This window comes from Lineus longissimus, chromosome 8, assembly GCF_910592395.1.
Source record: "Lineus longissimus chromosome 8, tnLinLong1.2, whole genome shotgun sequence".
Taxonomy (NCBI): domain Eukaryota; kingdom Metazoa; phylum Nemertea; class Pilidiophora; order Heteronemertea; family Lineidae; genus Lineus; species Lineus longissimus.
In genome coordinates this window covers 5614042-5640640 of record NC_088315.1, presented here as the reverse complement: position 1 = coordinate 5640640, position 26599 = coordinate 5614042, and the positions used below count along the sequence as shown (strand labels likewise).

At 42.4% G+C, this 26599-nt stretch overlaps 3 protein-coding genes across 5 annotated transcripts; 1 reads left to right on the top strand and 2 right to left on the bottom strand.

Annotated features, from left to right (window-relative positions):
* Positions 1-461: 461 nt before the first annotated feature.
* On the bottom strand, positions 462-8482 carry LOC135492567 (dual serine/threonine and tyrosine protein kinase-like). The gene is made up of 9 exons (XM_064779111.1): positions 8019-8482; positions 6081-6297; positions 5692-5918; positions 4807-5400; positions 4361-4449; positions 3429-4042; positions 2779-2956; positions 1991-2228; positions 462-1703 (listed from the first exon to the last, which is right to left on the bottom strand). The coding sequence occupies exons 1-9, from the start codon at positions 8223-8225 to the stop codon at positions 1308-1310; spliced, it is 2760 nt and encodes a 919-aa protein (XP_064635181.1). The 5' UTR covers positions 8226-8482; the 3' UTR covers positions 462-1307.
* A 1099-nt stretch (positions 8483-9581) lies between these two features.
* Positions 9582-18339, bottom strand: LOC135492377 (uncharacterized). 3 transcript variants are annotated; one of them, XM_064778823.1, is made up of 6 exons: positions 18253-18339; positions 13473-16055; positions 13033-13186; positions 12604-12728; positions 11286-12340; positions 9582-11100 (listed from the first exon to the last, which is right to left on the bottom strand). In XM_064778823.1, the coding sequence occupies exons 2-6, from the start codon at positions 15895-15897 to the stop codon at positions 10819-10821; spliced, it is 4041 nt and encodes a 1346-aa protein (XP_064634893.1). In that variant the 5' UTR covers positions 15898-16055; positions 18253-18339; the 3' UTR covers positions 9582-10818. The 3 variants fall into 3 exon arrangements, with proteins under 3 accessions (XP_064634893.1, XP_064634892.1, XP_064634891.1); XM_064778822.1 differs by lacking the exon at positions 18253-18339 and adding an exon at positions 17003-17132; XM_064778821.1 differs by lacking the exon at positions 18253-18339 and adding an exon at positions 16793-16991.
* Positions 18340-19444: 1105 nt separating this feature from the next.
* On the top strand, positions 19445-25390 carry LOC135492777 (homeobox protein aristaless-like 4). The gene is made up of 3 exons (XM_064779419.1): positions 19445-20113; positions 20376-20504; positions 24242-25390. Exons 1-3 carry the CDS (start codon positions 19730-19732, stop codon positions 24437-24439), a joined length of 711 nt encoding a protein of 236 aa, XP_064635489.1. The 5' UTR covers positions 19445-19729; the 3' UTR covers positions 24440-25390.
* The last annotated feature ends 1209 nt before the right edge of the window (positions 25391-26599 follow it).

The following is a 26599-nucleotide window of genomic DNA, read 5'->3' as shown; positions in this document are numbered from 1 at the left end:
AGGCATAATTGGATTTCAGGCAAATACACTTTTGCCAGTTTCTTGGGAAGTGAGCATGAAGAGAGATGGGGAAAACTATAAACATCTCATATTGCTTTATTCTGCGGTCTATCAGAGAGGAGCACCTGCTCAATCAGCTAGCACTACAACTTGGCCATTTCCGACGGAGTGCGGCTTGTAAGTCAAAGAGACCTGCCTCGAGTCCCACACCAACAGTGGGGATCTACCTCGAGTCTCTAAATGCAGCTCCTATAATCTTGGGCGAAACACTATGTCTATCTTAGGCTGAAGTGTCCAATCCAAGAGACAATCTCTTAGGCCAGGCTATCTGGATTGTAAACCTGGGATAGTCACTTGTCTACCAAACTTTAGCAGGATCAAACAAGTATTCCAAGTTGTAATGACTGTGGCTTCATCAGCCAATCAGCGGACTTAAAGTCAAAGAAACGATTAAATTATCATTGCAAGATTTTATCTTTAATACGTTTCAAAATCATGACATGTCCATACATATAAAACAATTATGTGCACCTACATGAAACTATAGAACATGGATTAGCGCCGAAGATAAAAAATCATTTGGAAGTTGATAAATCAATTTATGGCTACCTTAATTCATTAGAAGTTAAGGTTCAGTGATAGCTAATATCATCATGAGCACCTTTTCATTTTGCCAAACATTTGTGAAAACAAGTATTAATTACTTGATGTAAACTACATAAATATTGATAGACTACATGTATATGTTTATGGCCATTATCTAGACAAATTAAACCATGATTAAAGGGTAATATATAGGTGGAGGACTTTGGAGACTTCCTTTAATGAGGTATTACAAACAAAACAACCAGGATAAATAAAATATACATGACACTTGAGCACATTGTCAGGAATTCAAATAGGAAATATCTTTTCAGAAATTTAAGTGTTCTTGCCCCAAACCTATGGTTTTAAACTGTCATTTTTCTGAATACATAAAAGTTACCTTAATTAATCTGTAAATAGTTAATCCCCTTTCATCAACACTTGATGTTCAAGGGCATAGATTACCACTAGACGGGCAGGGTCACAGTTGTTGGATCTACATAGCTTTGCCCCCTCTCTACTCTTTGTGAACAACTTCTGCCTCGGCCCCAGGCCAAGGAAAACATCGGGGAAAATATTCAAATAGAAACAATGGCATGACAAGAAGATGCGCCGAAATGCTGGTAGTGCGGGCAGGATGGAACGTAGCAGCTCAGTTGTTTGAGTTCGTTTGTACCAAGAGTATGCCAATTGTTCTATTCTTGGACTGTCCTTGACCCACGCTACATGGGTTTTTTGAGAATGTCCTCCAGCATTTCAATTAGTTTATCCGTTGACGGCCTAATCTCTGGATCATCGTCCCAGCAAAGTTTCATCAAGTTCCAACAATCATCATTGAACGTCGTCTTCCTTTCCGGACGTTTTCCCATGGCGCCCATTAGCAAGAGGGCACCGACCCCGGGCGCGTAATGAGCATACCCTGGATGATTCCCTTTCCCTTCACAGATGTACCAGAATACAATTCCAAACGAGTAGATATCGACGGCTTTGTTGTATGTTTTCCCGGTGACAATTTCTGGTGCGATATGGATAGGTGTGCCGACGAAGGACTGCTTGGTCATGCCCTCCGGTTTGCAGAGACCGAAGTCTGTTAATTTGATGTGCTTGTTGTCATCAACCTGAAAAAATGTCGAAAATCAAATCAATTAATTGAACATCAACAATTCCAAGTCTGGGACACAAAAATCCTCATCAAAAATCAAAGGACTGTCAAAATCTTGAATTTCTCAGGAAGCTCTTAAGCAGAGTTTCTGATGGTGCCAAGATGTGCATGATATACAAATTCACTGATGATGCTAATATCCGTCCCACAACCAGTGTCCTTCAGAGAAGGGTGTCCACAAACGTATCCTTAATTGCCTTTTTTCTTTAAAACCAACAAGAGTTTTGAAACAACATTTCTCACCAGTATATTAGAACACTTGATATCGCGATGTATCATCTCGTTCTCCTGTAGATACTTGAGGGCCTCTGCCACCTCCAAGCCGATCTTGACGCGGTCCCTCATGCTCGGGATATTAGGCAAGATATCCATCAGATCGCCAGTCATTCTTTCGTATATAATCTGCACTTCGAAGACATTAGGTGCTTCCTGTACGACGGTTGTTCCAAACACCTGCATGAGGCGTGGGTGGTCGAATTGTCTGTGATGGAAAAATGTAACGTTGAAACTGAACTGTGATTAGAGCACGCCCAGTGCTTTAGCAAACAAAATTTTCATTTTCACTGCCCGAGAAAATGTACGTTTCATTTCCTGTTTAAAAGTCTGGTGCAGATCAGTTAGCTAGATTTAGCCTGATGAACACGTGGACAATTAGGAACCACAGTACAGTTCCATTCAGAAACATGTGTATGACTTGATGATGCATTGGGTGATAGACTAGCAAATGCTTTTATCTAAAACTCCATGTACATTTACACCAGATCTTTCTGTACAAAATTGAAGTAAAAGCATTTGCTAGACTTTATTCATATCAGCCATTGCTTTGACACAGACTGAGGTCTGGCTTTAGGGCATTGTTTTGCTTATTTAGTACCGTAAAAACATTAATAGTATTGAGCATTTTCTGCTAAAGGGGGCAGATCACAGCTCTTTAAAGGTTTTCTTTGTGCTTCAGGCAAATAGTTTGATTTGACCATTGTTCCTTTAGGTAATTTTCCAAATGCTTCTTGGAAAAGTTGTGCTTTCCTTACCTGCTGTAGTGTATTTCTAAGGCAAGATCGTTCAATGCATCGTTTCCTGTTGAGTTTGGAGGGCTGTCACATCTGACCACCTTGACTGCACACTTCTCTCCTTTTGGTCCCAGGCTGGTACATGCATACACCACACCCTGGGCACCTCTGCCTAGCTGCTCTTTCAGCTGAATGTTCCCTGAAGGACGAAGGTAATGAATAGCCTGTTTTGTGGATGTTGCAAGGACTTTGGAGCAAAGTGACTTGCCAAATGCTACGGTCGGTTTTAGATTAACCCAATAGACCACACGTTATTACAGCGTGCAGTTTTGAGAAGGCCTATGTGAGACTCTACTATTTTATACCAGTATCTAAATCTTCAATGTTTGTGAGCCTTTTGGCAGAGTAATGTTAAGCTGGTTCCAGACACCTCTACTGTGCATAACAGTGAAGCTCCTGCCACCTGCCACATGGATTAGAGCAGGGGTAGATGCATGCCATTGTGACACAATGTCTCCTCTATCAGTTAAATATTTCATTTGGTCTGCCTAGCACGTCATGCCATCAAAACCTACATGTAGACACTCATGCCTTCCCCTACATGCCTGTTCAGTCGTCAGTTTGAATTATTACTAGTAACTTGGCAAATGGATCACAGATGAAATACTCACCATATCTATGCCGATCGATGAGGTCCGAACAACTGAGCTCAAGACGGGCAAGTATCGGCGATACCTGGCGTATCTTCTCTCGCTGCCCTTCACCAAGCTTGAAACTGCGCTTGTAAAGATCTTCCAAACTCTTGATCTCTGTGCAGAATGTAGCATGTCCATGTTCAAGGTGTCCTACTATTCCCTTGACGATGATATCACTAAGTTGGCTTGCATTTACGGTCGCCAGGACCCTCTCTGCTGTTTCTTTTTTCCATTTCTTTGACCCGACATGCACCTTCCCAGAAATAGCTAAAAAGAAATTTCCCTTGCCTTTGAAGAAATCTACAATTGCAAACTTGATACGACTCCATAAGGAGAGCTGTAAGTCCATGTTTTTCATGTCAAATACATAACATTTGACAAGGATCTTATGCAATGTCTGCGCGGCACGAATTTCTCTTGCCTTCCCGTTTTCAAGGTCTTGTACTTTTTTGGCTAATTGTTGGAAAAGTCCATCTTTTTGGCCAAACTCCCGAACTATGACATTATGGATGTCTTGGTTGAGTTTTGTCATGACGAACTCTTTCAACTGCATACGGCACATCTCAACAGCATCCTGGTCCTTGATGTACCTACAAAGAAAATTTTACACTTCCTTACGGCAGACCTCATGATGACTTGGATCATTTACTGCCATACTACATGCCATGAACAAGGCATGCAATTGGTCCATCAACGAGTGATAATCTCACAACCAAGAGGGTCAAGATGTAGCCTGCCCAACAGGGTATCACAAAAATCATTAGCTCGGGTTCCTATAGGCTTTCTAAAGAATTTGGCAAGAAACATCTTCAGCCCCCTTAAAGACCTTAGCATAATGCTGAAAATCTAACTCAGAAATGCTACAATTTAGGTGATATATTAGTGTTCTTCAATCAATGTCTACTCACCCGTCGTGCGGTATCTGGAAGTCTTCTGTCCTATACTGGAATCCCTCAGCCTCACTGATCATCCGCCCTGTACTTTCTTTCTTGAGGATCTGCAAATAGGCGATTTTACCAATAGTTAATTGTGTATGGGCAACAAAATTAACAAACAAAGCGTTTTGCTTCAGGATTTTCAGGATGAACTGTCCATGAGAACGAGTAGTCTTGAATGACAAATTTTCCAAGAGGAGAGGTTGGGGTGGGGGTTGGGGATGGATGAGGTGTCCCAAAGGATATGTTGTCCTTGCAGGTGAATAGTCCTGGGGAAAATTGGCAGTCAAAACGTGGTTCAGGGACAGATAGTCCTATCGAACTAACTGTCCGTAGACAACTTTTCTAAGGAGATATTCCTTTTTCTCCTGGTTTAAGTACCAAATACTGGGGAAGGATAGACATCCCCATTCACTCACCTGATTCACAGATTTAGAAAGTTGCGACTGGTTGTTCTGCACCGTGTCCATCACTGCGCGGTACAGCTTAGATTCCTCAGCCTGAATGTGGGTCATCTGCGACTCGATCTGGTTACGCTCATGGAACAACCTGTTTGCTGTATCAATGAAGAAATCCAGGCAGCGTTTTTGTGAATCCCGTAACGACTCTGCCGCCTTTTCAACATACTCTACCAACTGATCCTTAGCACAAGCTAAGAGGCATTGCTTGAAACGATCAAAGTCGACAACGTAGCGTTTATGATCCGCCGGAGGGGGCACTTGACCTTCCTTTTCCGTTCGCCGATACGTTTTAATTTTCCAAGCCGAAAGAGCATGGAAGCGGTCACACTTTTCCATGTCGACGTCGTCCCCAATAAACCCATGCGAGACGAGTTTATTGAAAACTTTTCTCTTGACTTGATATTCTTTTTGTTCGTCTGATTCCTCTTCTGTTTCATCATCATCTTCATCTGAGCTGATGGCCGCTTCTTTGGTTGGGTCAATCTTACTGACGATGTAGAAGATGTTCCGCCCTGGCATGTTCTTCATGATACCATTGATATCAGCAACATCCTGAATGAAATAGTGTGATAGCAACAACATGAATTAATAACTTATACCAAGTGACCTATTTCAGTAAACAATAATAATACACAAGATCTGTGATGTCTTGCAATGAACGGAAAGAGATTCTGTGGTGTTACTTATGATTTTCATTCTTTTGAGGACAAAGTGACAACCAGAACAAAGGGATAAGTTCACTTTAAAACACAGCCGGGGGTTAATCATGTCTTAATCAACACATCCAAAATGCACCCAGGTCAAGCTAGGTCTCCTAATTCAGCAGACCTCACATATCCCTACCTGAATCGTAAGAAGGTTCTTCCCATCTATGACATAGACTATCAAGGGCAGGATTGTCAGGAGATGCTTAATCACCATATTGTCCAGGACCTTGTTTTCGTTCCGGCCGGGAGAGTCGATCACCTTTACACCACTCTTCAAGAAGTCATTATCTATCTTTACAGAGATTGTCGATTCGACCAGGTTTTCATTTTCACGATCAGTGGGGCTCAGGTTGACCAGTTTGGCTGAATCAGAAACGTTTACTTAAATGTCGATGCCGTTAAGTTTTATAATTGTCCTTTAATGTTTGGTTTCAAATTATGAAAAATTGGAATGACCAAAACCAGTTATAAAATCTGATGATGCTGATGATTTCTATGATGCTGATGTTGATGGTTGTAACCTACCTGGGATGTTATTCTTCTTACAAGTGATGTGCTCAAGTTCATGACCATCCTTTGCTTTAACTGTCACTACTGGGGTTGGCACATCGCCATATTGCAGCTCAACTAATCTTGCCGTACAAGGTCTCTGGTCAGCCGTCACTATCGTCTTTCCAAGCAACTCATTGATCAAGGAACTTTTCCCAGATTTGGTCTGTCCAACCATGATGATACAGGGGTCCTGGAAGTTCAGATAAAGCAATAAATACGAGCTCTCACACTAGGACTGACAGATCATTCTCTTTATTATGTCCTGATTAGAGAGGTCAATTGAACCATATCAACATCATAGCAAGGACAGCACTGGGACAGACAAATCATTCTCCTTATGGGGTTCTGTTTGGGGGGGGGGGGGTCAATTGAACCAATTCAACATCATAGCAGGACAGCATGACGACTGACAAAAGGTCAAATGAACTTTTTTTTCATCATAGTAAGAACAGCATTAAGTTTTAGACTTGAGCTTATTGTCAGGCATAGTGGAAGTGTACTGGTACTCGTATAACCAAAAGACCCATCATTTCAAATAGGCAGGAAATATTGACAAAGACACGTCCTTACATAGAAATATCTTAAAGGGTAAACAGGTTTTTAAGAAGCCAAGTTCATTCTTTAATTTAAAAGCCATCAACATGTACCTTCCCAATGTCATACATAAATTCAATGTCAACTCAATACTTCCTGGATCAGGTAGACAACCAAAAGTTAAGCATGAAGTATAGATTAATCTATGTAAGTCTTGTACAGAATTGAGTTAAAGCTAGAATCACTTGATCATAGACCATTGGTGGCCAAATTATGTTCAGAGAAGAAAGACAGCTATTATATAATGGGGCCAATTCTGACATTTTTTATCATTACTATCATGCCCAAAACTATTGAAATTGCTATTGTCTGCAATCTGCAGTTCTAGAAAGCCATGACTGTTAAGTGAAGTTCACAATATGCTATTTCAAACTTATGTATTCGTTATAACACATCACAGTGTTGCTTATATGTTTCTATTTCTCTGCTTTGCCCAAAAAAAAATCCATCTAAAAATCACATGAGCCTTTTCTAGATCCATATTCGATCAATACAATGAAGTTCCAACTATCGCACATGCATGTGCCTAGATAGGCCTATAAAATGATAATAGGTCATCAACAGAGGAACTTGTTATTCAATCAATACGGCTCAGATACACAATATTAATAGGCACTTCAGGGGCCTACCAACTAACAAATTCAATGCAGAACATGCATGGTGAAAAGTGCAGAGTTGCTGATTGAAACATCATAATTAAACATGGCCTATCAAGGCTCCCTGTTTTTGTGCATTGTGTAACACCATTAGTAGAGTCAGCTGAGATTTTATTCCATTCATTCAACCCAACATATTTCACCACAGAGCATTGATTTTATATGCGAGTTGGACAAGTATTCCTTTTAAAATTTTAAATCTCTAGAGAGCCAGGGGGAGTCATGCTTCGAATACTATAATTAGAACAATTTCTGAGGAGAACTAGATGTAATGTCATTATTCCTCTTTCATCTCTTATCTAAAAAAATTATTATTTTAGTCGAGTGAAAACGATCTCGCAAAAAAGCATCCAGGCACCCTGTGACATGCATCAGTAACATCCCAGTCTTGTGATGTCAAAGACTATATGGCCATGGGTCAAGATGGTTACAAAGGAGACATTGAGAACACTCGGGGTATGCCTATACATCAGGATTGCCAGGAACGTATTGTGAAAGAAGCACTGGGATCTTGGGAATAGCCACAATATGGGATATTAGGAACACTCGTCTTGTATATTGGGCTATGGAACACCTGAATAATGGGAACACTCTCAGACTCTGAAATGTGGAACACTGGTGAATGGGAAACACCAGTAACTCGATGACAAAAACCACAAACCTGGAAGACTCTTTCAACTGTCTTCTTCTCGGAGTCGAGCAAAAGAAGATTCTCCACTTTCGAAGCGAATGGCATGTCGTGAAGTTTCTCTTGGATACCCCGAAACTCATTTTGAGTGTCATCCAAAAGTCTCTTTAACTTGCCCCGATCGTGTTTGAACCTCTCGAATGCCTCTTTGAGAGGATCACTAGCTGCTAGCATGGCCATGGTATGTTCTTCTGAGTGATTAGGAAGATATGAGCGATATTTCAACACCAAACAGTCTTAAGAGTGTTTTGCATCAAAAAGCGGCCGTTCCTATTTATTTCCGGGTTTCCCAAATCTGACAGTGTAGCAAAGTAGTAGCCGGTGAAAAGTCTGTTATGATAGTGTTTTTATAAATATATCATCGATTATCACATCCGTTGTGATTTATCGTATATCAATGTATTAAATTTTTGATAATAGCACGATTCTAGACCTTTCTTTTTTGCAATAAATGAGAAATAATATTCACCAAGTGAAAAAGTAGTTTCCGTGACACTGAAAATTCCCAGAATATCTATAATTAGATTCGTATTCGCAATTTGATTGGTGGAAAGTTTATCGGGGATTCCCATTTGTTAAAGGGAATTACCATTCTCCAAGCGTCGTCGATGGTGAATATTGTCGCCAAGCCTCACTCGACCTACTGTCTCTGCCACATGTAAATTGGACAGTTGGCCCGGCGCCCGGGAGATTGGGCCAACACCTGTTGAAAATGGAGACACTAGGGCCTGTAATAATTGCTTTGATTCTGACTGAGGCTCGGTAGGCCTGAATTCTATTGCTCGTACGTGAGTTTCGTTGCAATAACAGGTGGGGGACTTCTCTTGACCGCGCAACGCGCACGGAAAAGTATTTAATCAAGGAAGCTAAAATCAATCGTATCGATGGTTACCAATAGCATTCCGCGACGTTACTATTTATAGCTCACAAGGTCATTTGAATAAGATATTGATGACATTTTAGTCACGTGACAGTCGGACATCGACACTTATTTCTACGCATTTGAGCTTATTTCAAAGTCAATTATCTTTGACCCTGCATTGTTTTTAGCATGGATAATACCATAGAGTCAGAGAGAGAAATATTCAGAACAATTATGTAGTATTTCCAACACTCGGACATGTGCCAGATTGAATCTAACTGCCCCAGTTAGAAAGCCTGAATCCATTACGAAACCGCATGTTTGTCCGACATTGCCTGTAATTCAGCGATGGGGAAATAGAGGGCAGCAGCTGCAGTGACGTCATCTTCGCGGAATGCTTCCGGACATATACTTGCCCCAACTCATTCTCCAAAGCAGACATGATTCATCATAGTCACCGCGGCGGAGTATGGAGCATATATATAGATATATAGGACGTAGGAAGGGCGGGGATCAGGCGTCGCAATCAAGGCATTGAGCCTCACTATAGGCCTATCCGTACACAAGTCCGACAGTCAGTCTGCTGACGAAAATATGGATATATATAATATATCCTTTCCTCAGTTTAATCGCTACAAATAAACGCGACTCTCATTTGAAAGAGATGATGACTTTATTGACTAAATGTTGGTATTGAATTGTACCCCTCAGGGTCCCTCCCGTCAGGTTGTTCAAAACAAGCCATTTAGCCTACTAACTGTCGCTGCTGGACCAGACATAACGCCTTGCTAAATGACTTAACTTGTTGTGAACAACCTTGCCCTTGAAACGACTTCGCCCGTAAACTGTCAAATTCAGGTCGTACATGTATATATGTTTCGGGTTATTCAGAAAGAAAGTGTCCGTCTTTGAAGTATCTATACGTCACGTTCGGGCTAGCGCCGTCGTGGAAAGCACTTTGTTTTGCAGAACCTTTTAACACGCAACGCAACCGCCAGTGCTTTTTTCTCTTTTTTTAAAGAAATTTCACAAACTCAAAAACCTTGGTGCCTCCAAGGCCAAAGCAGGCCGAATATTTCTACATCCGAATGCGAACCCGACACCAGACCCGACTCCAGCAGGTATATGCCGGGAGAGAGCTTTTCGGAAGAACGATAGGACTCGGAACTCGGGAACACCAGATGCACAGAACTGTGTAATGTGCTCTGATATTCCCGTTTCCAGGGAGCTCTTATACAGAATATACTAGCAGTATCGATATACCGTAGTGCACGCAAATTGCTAGCGAGTAGATTTTTAGCAGCAAGTTATTACAAATACAGTCGTGGGTACGTTTTATCATGAATGCTATTTTTACATGTATGAGAAACTAACAATAAATTAAGACAATCTAAACACCACAGTGATTCCTCCAGTGGCAATGTCGAAGAATTTCGTATCGGTAAGCCGTCTGTCTCAACCAGTGTCCCAGCTCATGGTCCGCAGTTGTTCAGTTGCGGAAATCACGTCGATCGCCAACACGATTTAAATTCAAGCATCACAGTTAGGCATCACAATTCTCCACTTCAACAACGACAATGACAAATCTAGTACAACCCCCTATATGATAAATATGATATATCGAGCAAACGCCGACAGTATTGTCCATGTAATAGAAACATAACCTTGCTTGTCCCGCGCAACATTCATGCAAAACTAGGTTACTTAATCTGCATTGCACCCAAAAACTACACGCTCAGAAGCATCACTACATTCCCTAGGCCCCGGGGCCTAGAATGACTAAATTTGCTGCAGATACAGTTTCCAAAGAAGCAGCGTCGATGGATGTTGCGCAAATCAAGCAAACCAAAAAAACCAAACATGAGGACAGAATGTGTAGTCTCAAGAGCGCCACACCTGAAGACATCCAATCTACATTGATCCAGATAGCAGCAACCTTTTCGCAGCAGTGTTCTGCAGGCCCACAACAGCCCTAGCTGCAATCATCATACATTGTTCCCTGTCCTCGAGTTCTTTGATCTTGTCCACCTGGTCTTCACTTCTACACAGCGCCACCAGCTTGCTGCACTGCTTCCTGGCTCTGCCACGGATCTGAACAAGTGACGTCACATTGCCCGGTGGGTCCATTTCTATGACCAGTTTACATTCTGGTAAGTCAAGCCCTTCTTCTGCGACAGATGTTGCAACCAGTACCTGAAGCAAAAGAAGATATTTTTATCAGAGCACATATAATATAATGCATTATATATTGCAGCACCACTCCCGATGACGGACTGGAGAGCGTAGTCCCAGGGTATTGTATTTGTGATGATTTCCTGACGTTTCTTGAACGTTTGAATTGATGAAACGACGGACGAGTTTGTTAAATCTACACTGACCTGATACTTATGTTGCCAAGTCTCCTCCAGCATCCTCCGCTGTCTGCTAACACTCATGCCAACATTACCGTCCCCATGGCCCACAATGTACTCGACATTCAGCCCTCGTGCCTGGACATCACTGTTAGACTGCAGCAATGTGGCAAGCAACTTGGCGACCTTTCGCTCGCGGACTATTACCATGACAATTGGTCTCTTCTCCATAGGGCCGAATGCATTCCACTCCACACTCGTGACGATTCTGTGCACGAGGCGCCAGAAGGCTGTCATCTTTTTTCGCCTCTCATCAATGTTTGATTCATAAGAATCCGCACGTGACTGCAACCCCTTACAATTGAAACCGACTTTCGCCATTTCTTCAAATCCGTAATAATTCACGTCTTCGGCTAAGGGTTTCAATGAGTGATAGACAGCCTCCTCTCCACAGAGGCGCAGACCAAGCAGTGCTCCACAAACGGCGTCAGCGTGCGCAATGATTTTCTTGATGAAACGTCCCATTTTCGCGCATCTGTCTTTGACATCTATCATTCCCAAACTGGACCTAAACGCCTCCAATCCCTCGCCTGTCAACTCCGTAGCATTCAGAATAGCCCTTTGGCCTTCTTGGATGTTCAGTCCCAATTCCTTACAAAGGTTCCCAAGGTTCGTCGTCTTGACCAAGAAGTTGAAGATGTGCCTCAAATACATCTGTATATCATCCTCGAGTTGTGTTTCCTCCTCACTCATCTTAGCCAAATCGATCTCCAATACCGTCCTACTCTGGAACTCCCCGAGTTGTTTGTCATGATCTTCCACAACGCATAGCTTTGCCATCCCGATGTTATCAAGCAACCTCTGAAGCATCTCCTGGGTAAGTGGGACGTTCGCTTCCCCAGCAGGTGATGCTGTCATACCGAAAAGTTTGGGTCTGATCTCCCGGAGTAGCTGGAGGTGGTTCTCCTGCATCAGGGTGTTATAGGCATGCTTCTTTGTGCAATGATGAACTTCGTCAATCACTACGAGACTAAAGTCCTGCCACTTGAGCCACTTTTTCGAGAGGATATTCAGGAAGAATCCTGTAAAGTAAGATACAAACATTGTATATGCAAGATTTCATGCTTTAATATTAATTGTAATGTAACGGCGCAGCCAATTGAGAATTCTTGGTACGTTTTTCAACTAAAGCTCATGCTCAATCTTGTGCCTAACACTCCTTGTATAATTCCTGTTTCAAACAAGCTGTTTGATATAGACTCTTCAAAGTTTCCGACTTTTGTCCAACACGGACTTGGGTCTTATCGAAATCCGTAAATATATAAATAATGAAAGACTGGCATACCTGCTGTTGTAACTATGACATCCAGCTCCTGCAAAGAGGACTTGCCACATGCATCTGTGTGTCCACTACACAAACCAGCAACGTTAAGGGCATGCATTTCCATTGTATTGGTCCTGGGGTTGAATCTGAAGGAGGCAGCGTAAGTATCAACAAACTCAAGAATCATGAGGGCCATTTCCAAAGGTTGGAGTCAGTGGTCGCCGGTTTCCTTGCAAACGACTCAGGAGAATTAAGGACACGAGCAACTACTTGAAGACAATCGTCCAATAATGATATATTCAATTTTGATTTTACTCTACAAGACCAAACCACATGAACCAACTCTCACACAGAGGTGGTAACTTTACAAGTCTGTTGATGACTTCGTATTTGACAACGCTATTAAACTGTTCATTTATCACTAATACCGGTACCTTAGAATGTTCATACCTTTGATATCGTCTTTGCCCAAGCTCTGTCCTGAGGTATTTGGTCTGTTGAAGGACAAGCAGGATCTTCTCGACAAGGAACAGAATAGGTCTTGTTGGGTTCAACTGGAGCATGTGGTCAATGACTAGTGCAGACACCAATGTCTTACCAGTGCCTGGAACGTGCAACATTCAATGCATTTTAGAGTAGCTATTTTGCAGCCATGAAAATTTGATCTTCTATGGCCTGATATGTGGTAGTTTCTACAGAAAAATCAGGAAACCATTCGGCTCATGCTTCGATCAAGTTGCTTTGCTTTTCGACCCATCCAAAATGACTATGGATAGGAGTTTCTCAATTGCTAGGTTTTAGTAATGAAATGGGGTGTGGAATAGTAGTACTAAACCATGTAACATATCGTTCTTCTGAAAGTTTTCAATTTCAATTCGGCTTTAACTAACCTGTCGGAAGGAAACAGACAGTATCATCCTTCATTGCCTTATGGTAAAGCTCCATCTGGTAGTCCCGCGGCACAGTCTTCGTCTGTGGCGAGTACTTTGCTTGAGGCGTTTTCACGACCGGTGGAAACTGCCGATCTTCCCCTAGCCACTTCGGTAGACCTGTCAGAGAGCTGGACGATTTCGACGTCTTTAACTGGGTCTTTAGGGGCAAATCTGTACTGCCAGCACTCGGAACGATGAAGGAGTCTTCCTTTTGAACGACCCGCGTTTTCAAACCGGCAAGATATCTCTGTGCAGCTTTCTTATGTTTTGCAGATGTTTCGTGCTGTTGTTTTGGTAGTTTTTCATTGAAGTGTTTCTCGCAGGCAAAGCAGTGATACATGCATATCCTTGAACTGTCGGGACAGATACCAAATACAGACTTGCTCAAGTCTTGTTGGCTAGCATTGCTAACGGGTTCTACCAAATTGTTGACGTTGTTAGCATATCCTGGAGCCCTTGGACTAAGTGTTCTGAAGACACCACTGTGAAGAAAAGCCTGTGGTGCTGTTGCCAATTGCTGTCGTGGTGTTGTCAATTGCTGTCGTATGTCACTTGAACTTGGGAACAAAGGAGGTGAAAGGCTTTGTATTGATCTCTCATAGCCAATAGGCTTCGGCAGCGGTCTCTGCTGTGGCTGCATCAAGGCAAATGGGTTTGGTTCCGAGATCTCTTGTGTACTGCTTGTGCTAGGATTCAGTAACTGGTTAGAGGCGGCCAAAAATGGTTGGCTTTGACCTCCTAACTTCAGGAATGCCTGTTTCTTTTTGTGGTGTTTTCCAGAGTCCATGTGTTGTTTCATTGGATCCAAACCCGAAAGGTGCATGTCGCATATGTTGCAATGGAAACGACATCCAATATGGGTACAGGTTGCTTCCGACACTTCTGGTTCATCATCAACTGGCCGAGAAGCAGATGAAGCGGGCTGCATCCTCAGGTTAGCAGTAGCTTTCTTGCGCTTCTCGTGGTTCTTTGATGCCATGTGTTGTTGCATGGGCTCACGACCAGTCAGATGTGCATCGCATACGTGACAGTGAAAAGCACAGCCAGGTTGACTACATGTTGCTAATTCAACCCCCGTATCTGGTGAAAGTGATGGAGCCATACTGAGTTCCCTCACTGCACACTCTGGTTTTGCCAAGGATTGGGAAGCTCTTTCCAGCCTCTCCCGGACTTGACGGTGATTTTTCGATGCAACATGTTGGTCCCTCGGGACGCACCCACTCAAACAGGTACTGCAGAGGTTACAGTGGAAAGCACAACCTGTCTTTCCGCACGAACCAATGACCTCTTCCGGATCATTTCCTGCAATTGAAGTTAGACTCAAGTTATCCAACATTGAACCAAGACTGTATAAGGAATCGCCATTGGATAGACTACGACTCGACTCCGCAAGGGTCGGGCCGTTTTGACCTGCCATTCCCTTGGTGTAGACTTGTTCCATGTTCAGGTGCTTGATGGAGCTGATGTGCTGCTTCATTGGCTCTTCTCCGCTAAGATGGGTGTCGCAACATGTACAGTGATAGCTGCAACCAATAGCTGTGCATGTGTCCACCTGGATGAAATTAGGTTGAAATGAAGGGTCGTATCCATCCCAAGCCAGGCTGGTTCCAAGACTGCTGAAGCTCTCTAAACTACGGCTACTGCCACTTCCATTCAACATGCTGTTAATGTCGTTCCCGCATTCACTGGCCGTTCGCATTGCACCCAATGCAACTATGCCGCTCATAAACTTGCTCTGGTGCTCTGGTGTTTTTCCATGGTTTCCAAATTCATCTGACGTGGCAAAGCACATCTCACAAGGTGTACAATGACTGTTGCAACCTGGTTTCAAACAATCCGATGTACTGCTTGCCCTGCTCGAACCAGGAGTGGCTATTCGGTATTGTCCGGAGGCACTAGGAGGACGTTCCACGTTCCTTGCATAGGAGTTGGTCATATCCCTTTCCTTCTTCTTGTGTTTGTCGCTATCCAAGTGCTGTGTGGCTGGTGTTGCCCCCGTCATACATTTATTACAAACTTGGCAATGGTGTGTACAAGCATGTTCACCGCATGGTCGAAGTCTGCCATCTCGAAAAGCACCATCAGACCTAAATGGTTGAGCATTCGTGATATCTCCTGACTTCTTCAGACCGATTTTCTTGTGGTGGTTGTTGGATTTGAGATGAGCGCGTAGAGGCTCAATTCCACTCAAATGCTTATCACAAGGGACGCAATGATGAGCACACCCATCCTCATCGAGGCATCCTTCACGTATATTTGTATCTGTTATCATTTTCTCGTAGCTGTCCATCACGCTTTCCCACTCGTCTCCAGCATGACCAGTATTTTTCGTCATCCCGACAAACTCCTTCAGCTGCTCCATTACAGTATCCCTTTCCTCCATCAGTTTGTTGATCTCGTTGTCTTCGACCTTGGAACCTTGATCAATGCAATTAGTATTTTTGGTGCTTGATTTCGACTCCAATTCCGTGGTCCCTCCAACCACCACACCACCTTCTCCGTTCGTCTCTGTTTTGTCCTTCTCAGGTGTCGGTTTTAGTCCTGAAAGTATAGTAGTCTGACAATTTTTAAATCACTGGTTTACTATCAGAGAGGTTTATCCCTTTCCTTTCACGAATTTGAGCTACAAGTAACCTGTATACTCGTTATCGTCTCATTGCCTGGAATTGCAAAGGAACCTTTATCATCTAAATGATTGTCTTCGAAAAGGTTCACAATGCAGTTAGCCTTTGACTCTACATTGACAGGCCAAAATTTAAGTTTAAGAGCTTTTTATTGGGCGTTTATCATTGACAAAAGCATGATGTGGCCCAGTGCAGTTTTTGCTTGGCCCAGTGGAAGTTCACGTAAAGAGTGACAAGGTGGGTCTATGGTATCTTCCACTTGCAGTTAACTGTCTCGCCAGACGAAGGGTCTCACTGTGGACATCTTTACGGCCCAAAACACTTTGCTTGAAAGGGAGATTTCTGGCAAGACGCGAGGGGCAATAATGGTTCAGGAACATCGGCACTGAAAATACGGTCGGGGTTGGATGGGCACACCGTAGGCCCGCTGACAGAGTATAACATCCCACCCAAACACCCGACGACTTGACACCACTTGACACCACTTGACACCACTTGCCCACCCCATCCCCCTCTATTGCATGCAGACTATGCAATCAGGTATATATCAGGTTCGAGCGCCGTTCCCAGACCTTCCGACGCCTTAGCCACCGATCGGACTCCTATATACATTTGTATTTGATTGACCCACCATGGGGAGACCAGCCGACCTACCTTCACCTTCACACCCGTTGTCATCGGTCTTGGTCGTCTCGTCTGCTTCACTAATCTCTATCATATCACATAAACGTCTCTTTGCCGAATGTTTAAAGCTGTCAATTTTCCTTTGCGTCTTTGACATGATAAAACCGACAAATATGAGCCACTATCGGCAAAACCTACAGGCAAACTGATAGTGTGAAATAGAAACCGAATTATACATACCGGTATCGCTATGGCGAAACTTAAGGAATGGGGATTCCCCAACCATTTCCCAGTAACGTTTCGGTTTGTTGTGTGACCAATGCCCTATTTCTATAGGCTACGATACTTAGATGTTTCCTGATCTACGTAATTGCCAGGGTAACTGTATTCTCCCAAATTATAACCACGAATCCCCCCTCTTAGAGGAACGATCGACCAACCAGGGACGATAGTTCCCCGAATCCCACCACTGACAACCATGTCAGGTGGCGCTGCGATCGATTTGATTCAGCGAATGATTTCCCAGTGACAGTATTACTGTACATTCCAGTATTGATGGCATAGATTCGATTAATCATACTAGACGGTACGTGTACAGGTATAAACATTACGAGTCGGCAGCACAAGAAATACGCCCACGCCAGACAGGAAGATGTGACGTCAGACGCAACGAGAATCCACTTGATCATTGTGATAACGAAAGCAGATATGTTAGTTAATTAGTTTTAAACATAATTAAGTAATCCAACAGTTTTTTTAATATTACTGCTAAATTAGTTGCGTACTCCTTTAAGATAAAGGACCGACCGGCGCAATTACAAATTAGTCGACTGATCCTTTAAAATAAATTTTGGTGAGAAACGCATTCAACGAAACCTGCTTCTGAATACACAAGGAGGTGATTTCCGTATTCAATTGTTTAAACTTTCATTTAAATTCAACCTAATTATGGATTGATTAGAATATTTATGTCCAGAATGCGTGAACTGTACTCTTTGATGTAGAAGAGAGGAAGCCTTACCAGCCCTCGACTCCGCAGCCCCTGGGGTATTGATTTCTCTTGAGTGCTTTTAACTTTTTCTAGGCTCGTTACTTCATCACTGTAGAGTTAAAGGGGCAGTTCCCCTTGTTACCAGTAGCAAGTATAGATTAATCCATACTTGCCTGAGATGTTCACATGACCTTATGTGTGCAATATTGCGTGTACTGCCCTCCCGGGATACGCGCGTTCACTCGTTACTTATTTCCATGCTCGTTTCCTTGTCCCGTCCTATGTTAAAGACTCAGTGCTTCCGTATCCCGAAATACGAAATTGGTCACATGCCCGTTTACAGTTGCGATATGCCCGTTTGCATGTGACTTATTCCGTATTAAGGGATACGGAAGCAACATGCCCGTTTGCAGTTGCGATATAATAAAACACAGGGAACAGACTTTTTAAAACTGCTCAGTCAAAATGTAAATTACTACACAGAACACTCTGTACTTACCGAAAATCTGGTCTTGTATTGTGTTGAATTACACCCTTGGACTTACATCGAAGAGAACAGTTTGTCGCTTACACTTCACTGGGAGGAATAAGGCACGCTAAACTAAAATTAGCTTATTTCAAAGTACTTTATGTTTTGTCGACGTCATTGCACAATGAGGATACATGTAATATCTAGACTGTGTCGGAAATCCCCGCTTTCATTCTCCATCGTATCACCCAATAACAACATCGAAATTCAGGCCTTATATTCCACTAATGATAATAATGAGACTTGGCGGTAAATTCAACTGGTTTCTGCTTAAAAGAGCGCTTCACATGATTGCCCCAAACTACTGGCCTGTACAGTCATGACACGCTCCACACCCTGGAATGACCCGCTTGAGATTTTCGGAGCTGTACCTTTTGGCCGCTCGGTGGCGTTGTCTAGGACGTTGTCTTCATCCTTTAGGGTAAAACCATACACATCTCATGGCCCACTTCACCACTGTTTAATTAAGCGGTAATGTTTTATTGAATTAGTGCCTTCAGCACCGACAGTCAAAGGCTTTGTCTCATGTAACTGCAAGGTTTCTCTTCTCCAGCACCCATTGTCCAACCTCCGCAACTCCAGGCGTTCCGCTTTTGTCAATGACGCCGTACTTTGTGGAATAAGTGAAGACCACCAAATGTCTTTTCAATTTGATTCGATAAGCAGCGTAAATGTTGTCGATAGAAGATAACTTACTCATCGCTGATGTGTAATTGAATTAGTGGACCACGATGGTTTAAATAGGGCTCGTCGCGAGGGTTGGTCATAATCGGAGGAATATGTCCTCACTATCACGTCTGACTTTAACTAATTTGTCACGGATAGCATATAGAGTAAGGAAAGTTAATAAGTGAGATTGCCGAAATTCCCCTTATATAATATTTTTGTACAAATGCCACGGGGACAGTGTGCTTAATTTCGCGTCTGCCTTCAAATTATTCATCCTAAGAGGAACAATATTCTGAAAGACGAATGTTAACCTGAGTGAACTAAACCCGCCGGAACTCTTCAGAGTATTTGGGACAATACACTTGAACTTATTCAACTGAATATATAACTTTCGATGTGTGACAGTAGGAAATATTGAGGTTAACTGAAATTGTTGGAATTCTTGAATGTGTGACTGACGCAAGTTAACAAATAGTAACTGAATCTGTCGAAATTCAATGTGTGACGAAGGTTAAGTGGAGTTAACTCAATCTGTTGAAAGTCTTCAATGTGTGACGATGGTTTAAACTGGGGTGAATTGAATCTGTTGAAATCCACCAGCAATGTGACGATGGTCAACTGGAGTTAACTGAATCTATGCTGCAATGTTTGACGAAGATTAACTGGACTGAAACTGGTCGTTAATTTGCTGAAATGCTTCAATATGTGTCGAAGGGGCTTACAGAATCTGTTGAAATTCTTCAATCGGCATTATTACCCTTGAAATTCTCCAGGAGAAATGGATTTCTTTAGAACAGAAGGAGTTTCCTTCGTTGACAAGGCGTCCAAAAACGACCACAAGCAGGATGCATCTCCACAAAAGACTCAAAAATTCTGCAACAATTTTTCCATCGAATCAATTTTGAATAGCACCAATCAAACGTTAAGCTCAGCAGATGGTACGTCACGTGCTTTATCTCACAGTGAGGCCGATTATCCAATTGGCATCCTTGATCGAAATTCAGAAGAGTCAAATGCGAATCCCAATAAACGCATGCGCACAACCTTCAGTTCTCTTCAGCTCGATGAATTAGAAAGGGCGTTCCAAAAAACACACTATCCTGATGTTTACATGCGGGAAAAACTAGCTGCCAGGTCCGGTCTACCAGAATCAAGAATTCAGGTAAGCCGAATTCGGAGTCAGTAGGTGGCCAATACCTCAGCTGGCGCGAATCTACTAGTGTGCAAGCAAAAACGCTCATTTCTGCGTTCCAATGGAAATACAATCCCAGGAATAACTCCTCCAAGTGGAAAAGAGCGCGAGTCAAACGCTGAAGAAGAAGAAGAATTCAGGTAATGGTTTCGAAGGGGCCAATGCACAGACCCTCCTTTGCGGTAAGGCTTTCTTAAACACTAATCGTCTTTGATCAACAATTCTCTTTTAGGTTTGGTTTCAAAACCGACGGGCAAAATGGCGGAAGAGGGAAAAGCACGCGTTAAGTGGTCACGTGATGCACGATAGCGGCTCTGGCCTGGGGTTCCAATGGACGCCACAGCAACACAGTGGCCTGTTGGTAAGTCAGTTTTTGAAAAAACCCTTTCAAAGCGTGGTTTTTGTTGAAGTCACTCATTCCTTTTGTAGGCCCGTGAGTGTCCTAATTGTTCGGGGTTTGGTAGAAAACTGACTGATTCCCTAGGTCATCTTATTTTCATGGCAAAATGGCGCTCGTAGAACGGGAATTCAATCCTGCCACCTGGGTGAAACCACATGACCATTGGATTGCATATTGAATGCTGGAGTTTGTTTCGCTTTCGTCGGCAAAGATGGAACTACTATCATCAGATGCTGATGTGCCAGATACTCCTGCTCGACATGACCGTTGCTAGAAAACTTCGCTGACTTCGCTTCCCACCTGACGAACAGCTAACAGTTTCCTGGTATATAAAGTCGGACACCATCTAGCCCGTCTTAAGACAATATACACAAGGTTAGAAAAATCCATGCTTCACTGTTAAGCATAAAAAAAGACAACAAATATGGGAACGGGGCCCAAATCTTAGTCTAAAGACGCCTTCTGATGGTGACGCGTAGCCGAAAGAAAAATTGCTGCAAGCACACAACTGCATGCGGTAAATGCGTCACACCAAGTATGGATTGGTCACACGGAGAACAAGGACCGCCCGAAGGCGTCAACGCAGTGATGTCGCGTGCGTGAGTCATTTTGAGTAATCTTTCTTTCTTGTTTGATACAGTACTCAGGACATACTTGGGTAATGAATATACCACCTGGTAGCCGGATGAGGAGTAAAGTGACCACATTTCTGCGCAACCTTACTATAAATGCATTGCACTCATCTTGGGGACATACTGATTAATTTGGTTGCTTTACCCTACGAAATATGGACAAACCTTGAAGGAGAGAAGGTCAGTCAATAAAACAGTTCTCTAAGCAGCCAGGAAGTCCTCGGAGTCCTTTCCGCTGACCGTGAACATTTGCTAGGAACGAAACAGATGCTTAAATTGGATCCTTGTCTCATGATTAGCCTGTGAGGCAAAATTAAGGCGCTTTCCCCCTCCCTTCTCCGGCAGCAGTGGCTATTGAAGTATTCATTTACACCTAGCAGATTTATAAGCTTGAAAGATATTCAGATGGTCCCTTCGATCAGGTGTAAGTCTGTCACTACATTTTTACATAAAACATCAGTAATAAAGGCATCCCTCCTTTAAAAAGTGTGTTTGTGGAAGCAGGTAAGCAGCAAGTTAATTATCCCTCATCAGCAGTTATCCATGATGGGGAAGAGGCCAGCTCCGTATTTTCACGATTGCTCGACTGCATCGCTCGAGGCACATCTCACGCACGACGCTTATCAGAGCAGACAAAGCTTTCTCATTGTTGTCAAATAAAGCCCCTCATTATTCCTAACGAGGGCATGCGGTCAAATTTTGTGAACTAAAGTTTCCGTTTCGGCATGCCGCGCTTGGATATGGTGATGCCATTTTTATCACGTGATCGTGTCGGCGAGATACTATGCCATCATGGCACGTTTTCCAAATCATGCTAATTTTGATGCACTGGAATAAGTCACGTGTGATAATTATAGTCGAGATAACTCATCATTGAGAACTTAGAGCTTGAAAGACAGATCAGTGCAAGGTACCAATGTAGACATTGTAAAGATGTTTTGTTTTCCCGACCCTAGGTGGCGTATGCGTTTCGGACAAGGAGCAGATCAGTTACAACGGTTTAACATCGCTCTTCAACAAACTTGTCTAGCTTAATCAGCAACCGAACTCAACCTTCTCTCTCAGCCAGTGTCTTTGGCTCCTTAAACGCCACGCCATGCATACATCATGATGAGACAGACGCACCAACGAAACGCCACCTACATGCTAACTACCATCATCAAAGCGACCGCTAATGACTAAACGTCAGACGTAATTTGTTCGGTGATGGCGCTGAGAAATGAAGCGTGTTGTTCTTCCATTTGACTTGATAAGTCTACGAGTTAGGGAATGATTTGAATGGGTAAAAACTCGGCAGACTCGGAAAATAAGCGATGAAGGACAAACATACTGTAGTTTCGAAGTGTTCATAGTTGACTATCTCTTTAAACATCTGTGATTTCAAGGCGTGGTTAGTTGAAACGCTTAGGAAAGGCGTCAAGACCACTACTGAAATAATGATTATGAAGCAAACGACACACCCGCTGCCTTATGCGCTCTTCGGCGAATGCAATATTTCTATGTTTCGACTGCAGGCTTAACAAAAGGGGGGGTAGGGAGGAATTTGTTGGTCTTTGATCCTTAACGACGCCGCCGAAGCGAGATAATCTTACACCAAAATCAAATTGGACTCTGAGTATCTAAGGGGAGATCAGAGGGAAATATTCTGTTGTGTGCCTTAATGACTGTCAACATATCTTCGAACACGAATTGACTACTTCTGCGTCACAAATTCATTGAACCCAGTGTACTCCATCCTGGCACCAGATACACCGCTTCTCGATATTTCAAAAAGCCCGATACTCTGACACGGTCTACAAACGTGTCTGTAGGGTAATCAGTGGCCAAGTTGAGCAGGGGCCGAGATTGACAGACATCATTCTATAAAATTCTTAATGGCCGGAAATTAGTTCAGGAAATACTTCAGAAGTGCCATTGGAGATGACATCATATTTTAGGCTTCCCTTTCGATGGGTAATACACCATTATCTGACAGCTGTCTTAGATGTAGAGGGAGAAACGGGCAGAGCTGGTTGGTCGGCTACTTCTAACTGATGAAAAAAACTTCGTCATCCGATTGATATTGGAAAAGTCGTCCCCAAACGTCAAAATTCTTACAATTTTGTGTTTTACTCTCCAAGCGAAAACTAAAATTAACCTTCTAAAACAAGTTCGAAATAAGAAAGTTTTTGTGTGAAGATTTTTTAAATTGCTGATTACATAATAAAAAACTTGACAATATGCCTCAAACTGCATTTGAATTTGGTCAATTAGTTTGCAAGATATCGTATGGAGTAGGTGTTGATATTGATATGTGCAAGACCATACACCGTGTACTATAATAATGCAGCTGCTTTGTGAATAGTCTATTGATTGACCTTTTGAAAAGAAGACTACTGCCTTTGCCAAAATATCACAACGAACCATAATAAGGAAGAACAAAGAAAGCCGATTCTGGCAGTTGTGACTCGTATTTGTGATGGTATTTCCAAAGCGACGACGACGGTTTAGAGCGAAAAAAGACATTGACGGCAGAATATCGAGTTGACATTTTAAAAGAGTATAGAGGGAAATGTATTTGTCCGCGAGCATAAAAAAGTCTGTAATCACAATCGCGAATGACTTTGAGGGAAAGTCCTCCTTCAGACTTTGATGCAAATGATCTCTCCTCGATTGTGACTGCTACGTCCCTTCAAGGGTCATTCAGCTCTATGATATCTGAGACAGTGCAGGTCGCGGGCCTTTTCTCTTGTTTCTCTCTATATCGTCTGATCACATGATCGGCAAGGAAATCAATCGGATGAGGGAAGGTCATTTATCTTTTGGTCATGCTGTCCTCGAGTAGTTTGCTTTTGGCATCGGATTCGCAGATTTTGTTTCAAACGCTGATGTCATTCAAGTTCAAGGGTTTATTTCGATTGTCAAATTCGAAGACGGAATTCTCATCTGGGGTTAATATTTAGTACGAACTATACATGTACGTGTAGATATCAATTAAAATAGGTCTCATTAGATTGTACTCAATATCATGACATCCTTGACATAATTATAACTACACTTACGTTCTGCATATCTGCTTCATTTCAGATACCACACTGTTTATATCCACGACCACACCCACTGGTATCGGGGCTACCGAGCGCCCTCCTCCCACTCCAGATGTGCAGTATCATCTCATCAAACCTGAACGATGACCTCGAAGGGACGGCAAGGACAAGCCTCCAGTTGAAGGCTCGCGAACACGCGGCATCCATTGCGTTAATGCACATCAGAAACTCATTCTAAGTCAGATTCAGTCAAGTTGGGTGTAGAATTCCTGACATATTACATCTCGGCTGATCCGAAAGGAACGTTTCTCTTGGTGATACTGTCTTTAAAACCGTGTGGGCGTGTTGGTACGGATTGGACTTAAGGCACCTGGAAAGTTCACGCCGACCATTCAAACGAAACGAAATTTAGAGAAAAATCAAGTACGGCCAATAACGGAGGCTGAAGAACTCTTAAAAGCACACAGGATTTAGGTCATGCTGTTTAGGAAAGCGGGATCCTGTCAAACGTGTCTCCTGCCTTCTTCATTCTAACAGGTCTTCATTCTATTATTAGAATGTAAAATAGACAAGCTTTAATCTTACGAGGCGGCGACTTCACGTATTAAGTGGAGGTACAGCATGGGTGCCTCTCAGACCACGATGGTACTTCTTGGTGACATTATTAATTGACCAATTGAAGAGATTTATCTGTTATTCTCAAAATACTCTCGTTATGGTATACTATCCCCTGTTAATTGATATATACCCCTGATATAAAAAAACACGGTGCATTTTCAAAATTTACGATATCAAGTATACCTCTTTATTTCATCATATAATCTCTCAGAGAAGTTAGCCATGAACATACATGTATAAATCTTTTTTTAATGCAAAATTGTTTTACTGTGCCATCCTTTCAGATATGCTTAATCATAACTCGATTCTCCACGATGTGTATTTCCATATTTTTATGTTGGTGATTATACTAATGCAGAAAAGTACAGCTTGACCTTGAACGTCCTGAAGATACAAACAACTCCAGTATATAAGATCTGTATATAACTAAGCTGTCGTAAGAGAATAAAAAACAATATCGAGTTTTGAATATAAGAGGTTTTCATTAAAATACATTCGACGCTTGCTACTTATTTTAAACCCTTCTTCGGGTAATCGAGATTCGCCCAACCCTTATTTTTCTGTTTTCTGGAACTTTAAAAAACATTGCATCATGCAACTTGGGTTGGATTCATTTCATATCTCGATTATTTTCCGTGACTGAAATCTAAGAAATTATTTTCACTACATGTTATTACAGAGAACACTCTTTCTTCTTGACGGATTTAGAACTACGATATTGGCCATATCAATACTTGCAGGCAAAAAGATAAGGACATCATATTTTCTATGTTTTTGACCTATTTTTGACTTCCGTATGAAGTCCGCTGTTACGCACTTCCGGTTTTCTCCTTGACGAATTGATCGTATAAAAAGTTGGCCCCGCAACAACCGGGCAGTTGCGAGAGCTCACTATTACGGATGCGGATATATCGGCGATACAATAAACTAGATACAGTCAGATTTATTTTGTTTGTCTTTAGCTCGTCTCAAGATACACACATGTAGTATCACTTTCACAGAAAATTCAAGCAAAGTCTGAAGTACCATGAAAATATTCTAATTAGTTGGCGGTGTGGTCCTGATGCTCTGTCGATTTGAGATGTAGTACAGTGCTAATTTACATAGAACGTGAATCAGGATGGCTCCGGTCGTGTCTGTAAGCAGCAGATCTATCATTTTGGAACTGCTGACATATGGGAGTTGCTGGCTTTGAACATTTTCAGTCTATCATAATCTAATTAACTCCAGCCTTTAAGGTAATGTCATGTCCATTCTGACAGAAACAGCAGTTTAATCACAGACGCTTAATTTACCTTTAGCAGTTGTTCAGTCACCTTTAGCCCAACAGCTAGTTAGCATTGGTAGCATGGATAATCATGTTCTAGCGATTAGTTTAATGTGTTGACGTTGTGTCCTGAAATATAAAAAATATATTTATTTTCAGTCAGAATGAAGAGGATGATGTCAAGAAGGACATTAATTGCTTTCGTAAATTACACGTACATTTTATTTAGAATCGTGTCGCGGTCCTAAGTTTAGTCGCTGACAACATTCTCAACTTCATATCATCTTGACATTCAGTCAATGCCCAGCGTCTGCTCACTAATCACCAGACATCTTGTTGTCTGTAAACCACGGCCTGCTATATTGTCTGATTATCACAATAAATCATCGCATAATCATTATGAAGACACGGAGAGTACGAGATTAGAGAATATCAATGACAACCAATGACATCAGTGCTGTCGTCATAAAACATGGCGAGTAAATCAATCTTCAAGCAGATCGAATAATAATT

Excerpts from the sequence above, each read along its gene's own strand:
- LOC135492567 (XM_064779111.1), bottom strand. The coding sequence starts at position 8,225 with ATGGCCATGCTAGCAGCTAGTGATCCTCTCAAAGAGGCATTCGAGAGG. Across the intron at positions 5,919-6,080 it reads TAAGAAGAATAACATCCCAG|CCAAACTGGTCAACCTGAGC; the intron begins GTAGGTTACAAC and ends TTTCTGATTCAG. Across the intron at positions 2,229-2,778 it reads TTAGAAATACACTACAGCAG|ACAATTCGACCACCCACGCC; the intron begins GTAAGGAAAGCA and ends TTTCCATCACAG.
- LOC135492377 (XM_064778821.1), bottom strand. The coding sequence starts at position 16,919 with ATGTCAAAGACGCAAAGGAAAATTGACAGCTTTAAACATTCGGCAAAG. Across the intron at positions 13,187-13,472 it reads TGTCTGTTTCCTTCCGACAG|GCACTGGTAAGACATTGGTG; the intron begins GTTAGTTAAAGC and ends TGCACGTTCCAG. Across the intron at positions 12,341-12,603 it reads TGTCATAGTTACAACAGCAG|GATTCTTCCTGAATATCCTC; the intron begins GTATGCCAGTCT and ends CTTACTTTACAG.
- LOC135492777 (XM_064779419.1), top strand. The coding sequence starts at position 19,730 with ATGGATTTCTTTAGAACAGAAGGAGTTTCCTTCGTTGACAAGGCGTCC. Across the intron at positions 20,114-20,375 it reads TACCAGAATCAAGAATTCAG|GTTTGGTTTCAAAACCGACG; the intron begins GTAAGCCGAATT and ends ATTCTCTTTTAG. Across the intron at positions 20,505-24,241 it reads AGCAACACAGTGGCCTGTTG|ATACCACACTGTTTATATCC; the intron begins GTAAGTCAGTTT and ends GCTTCATTTCAG.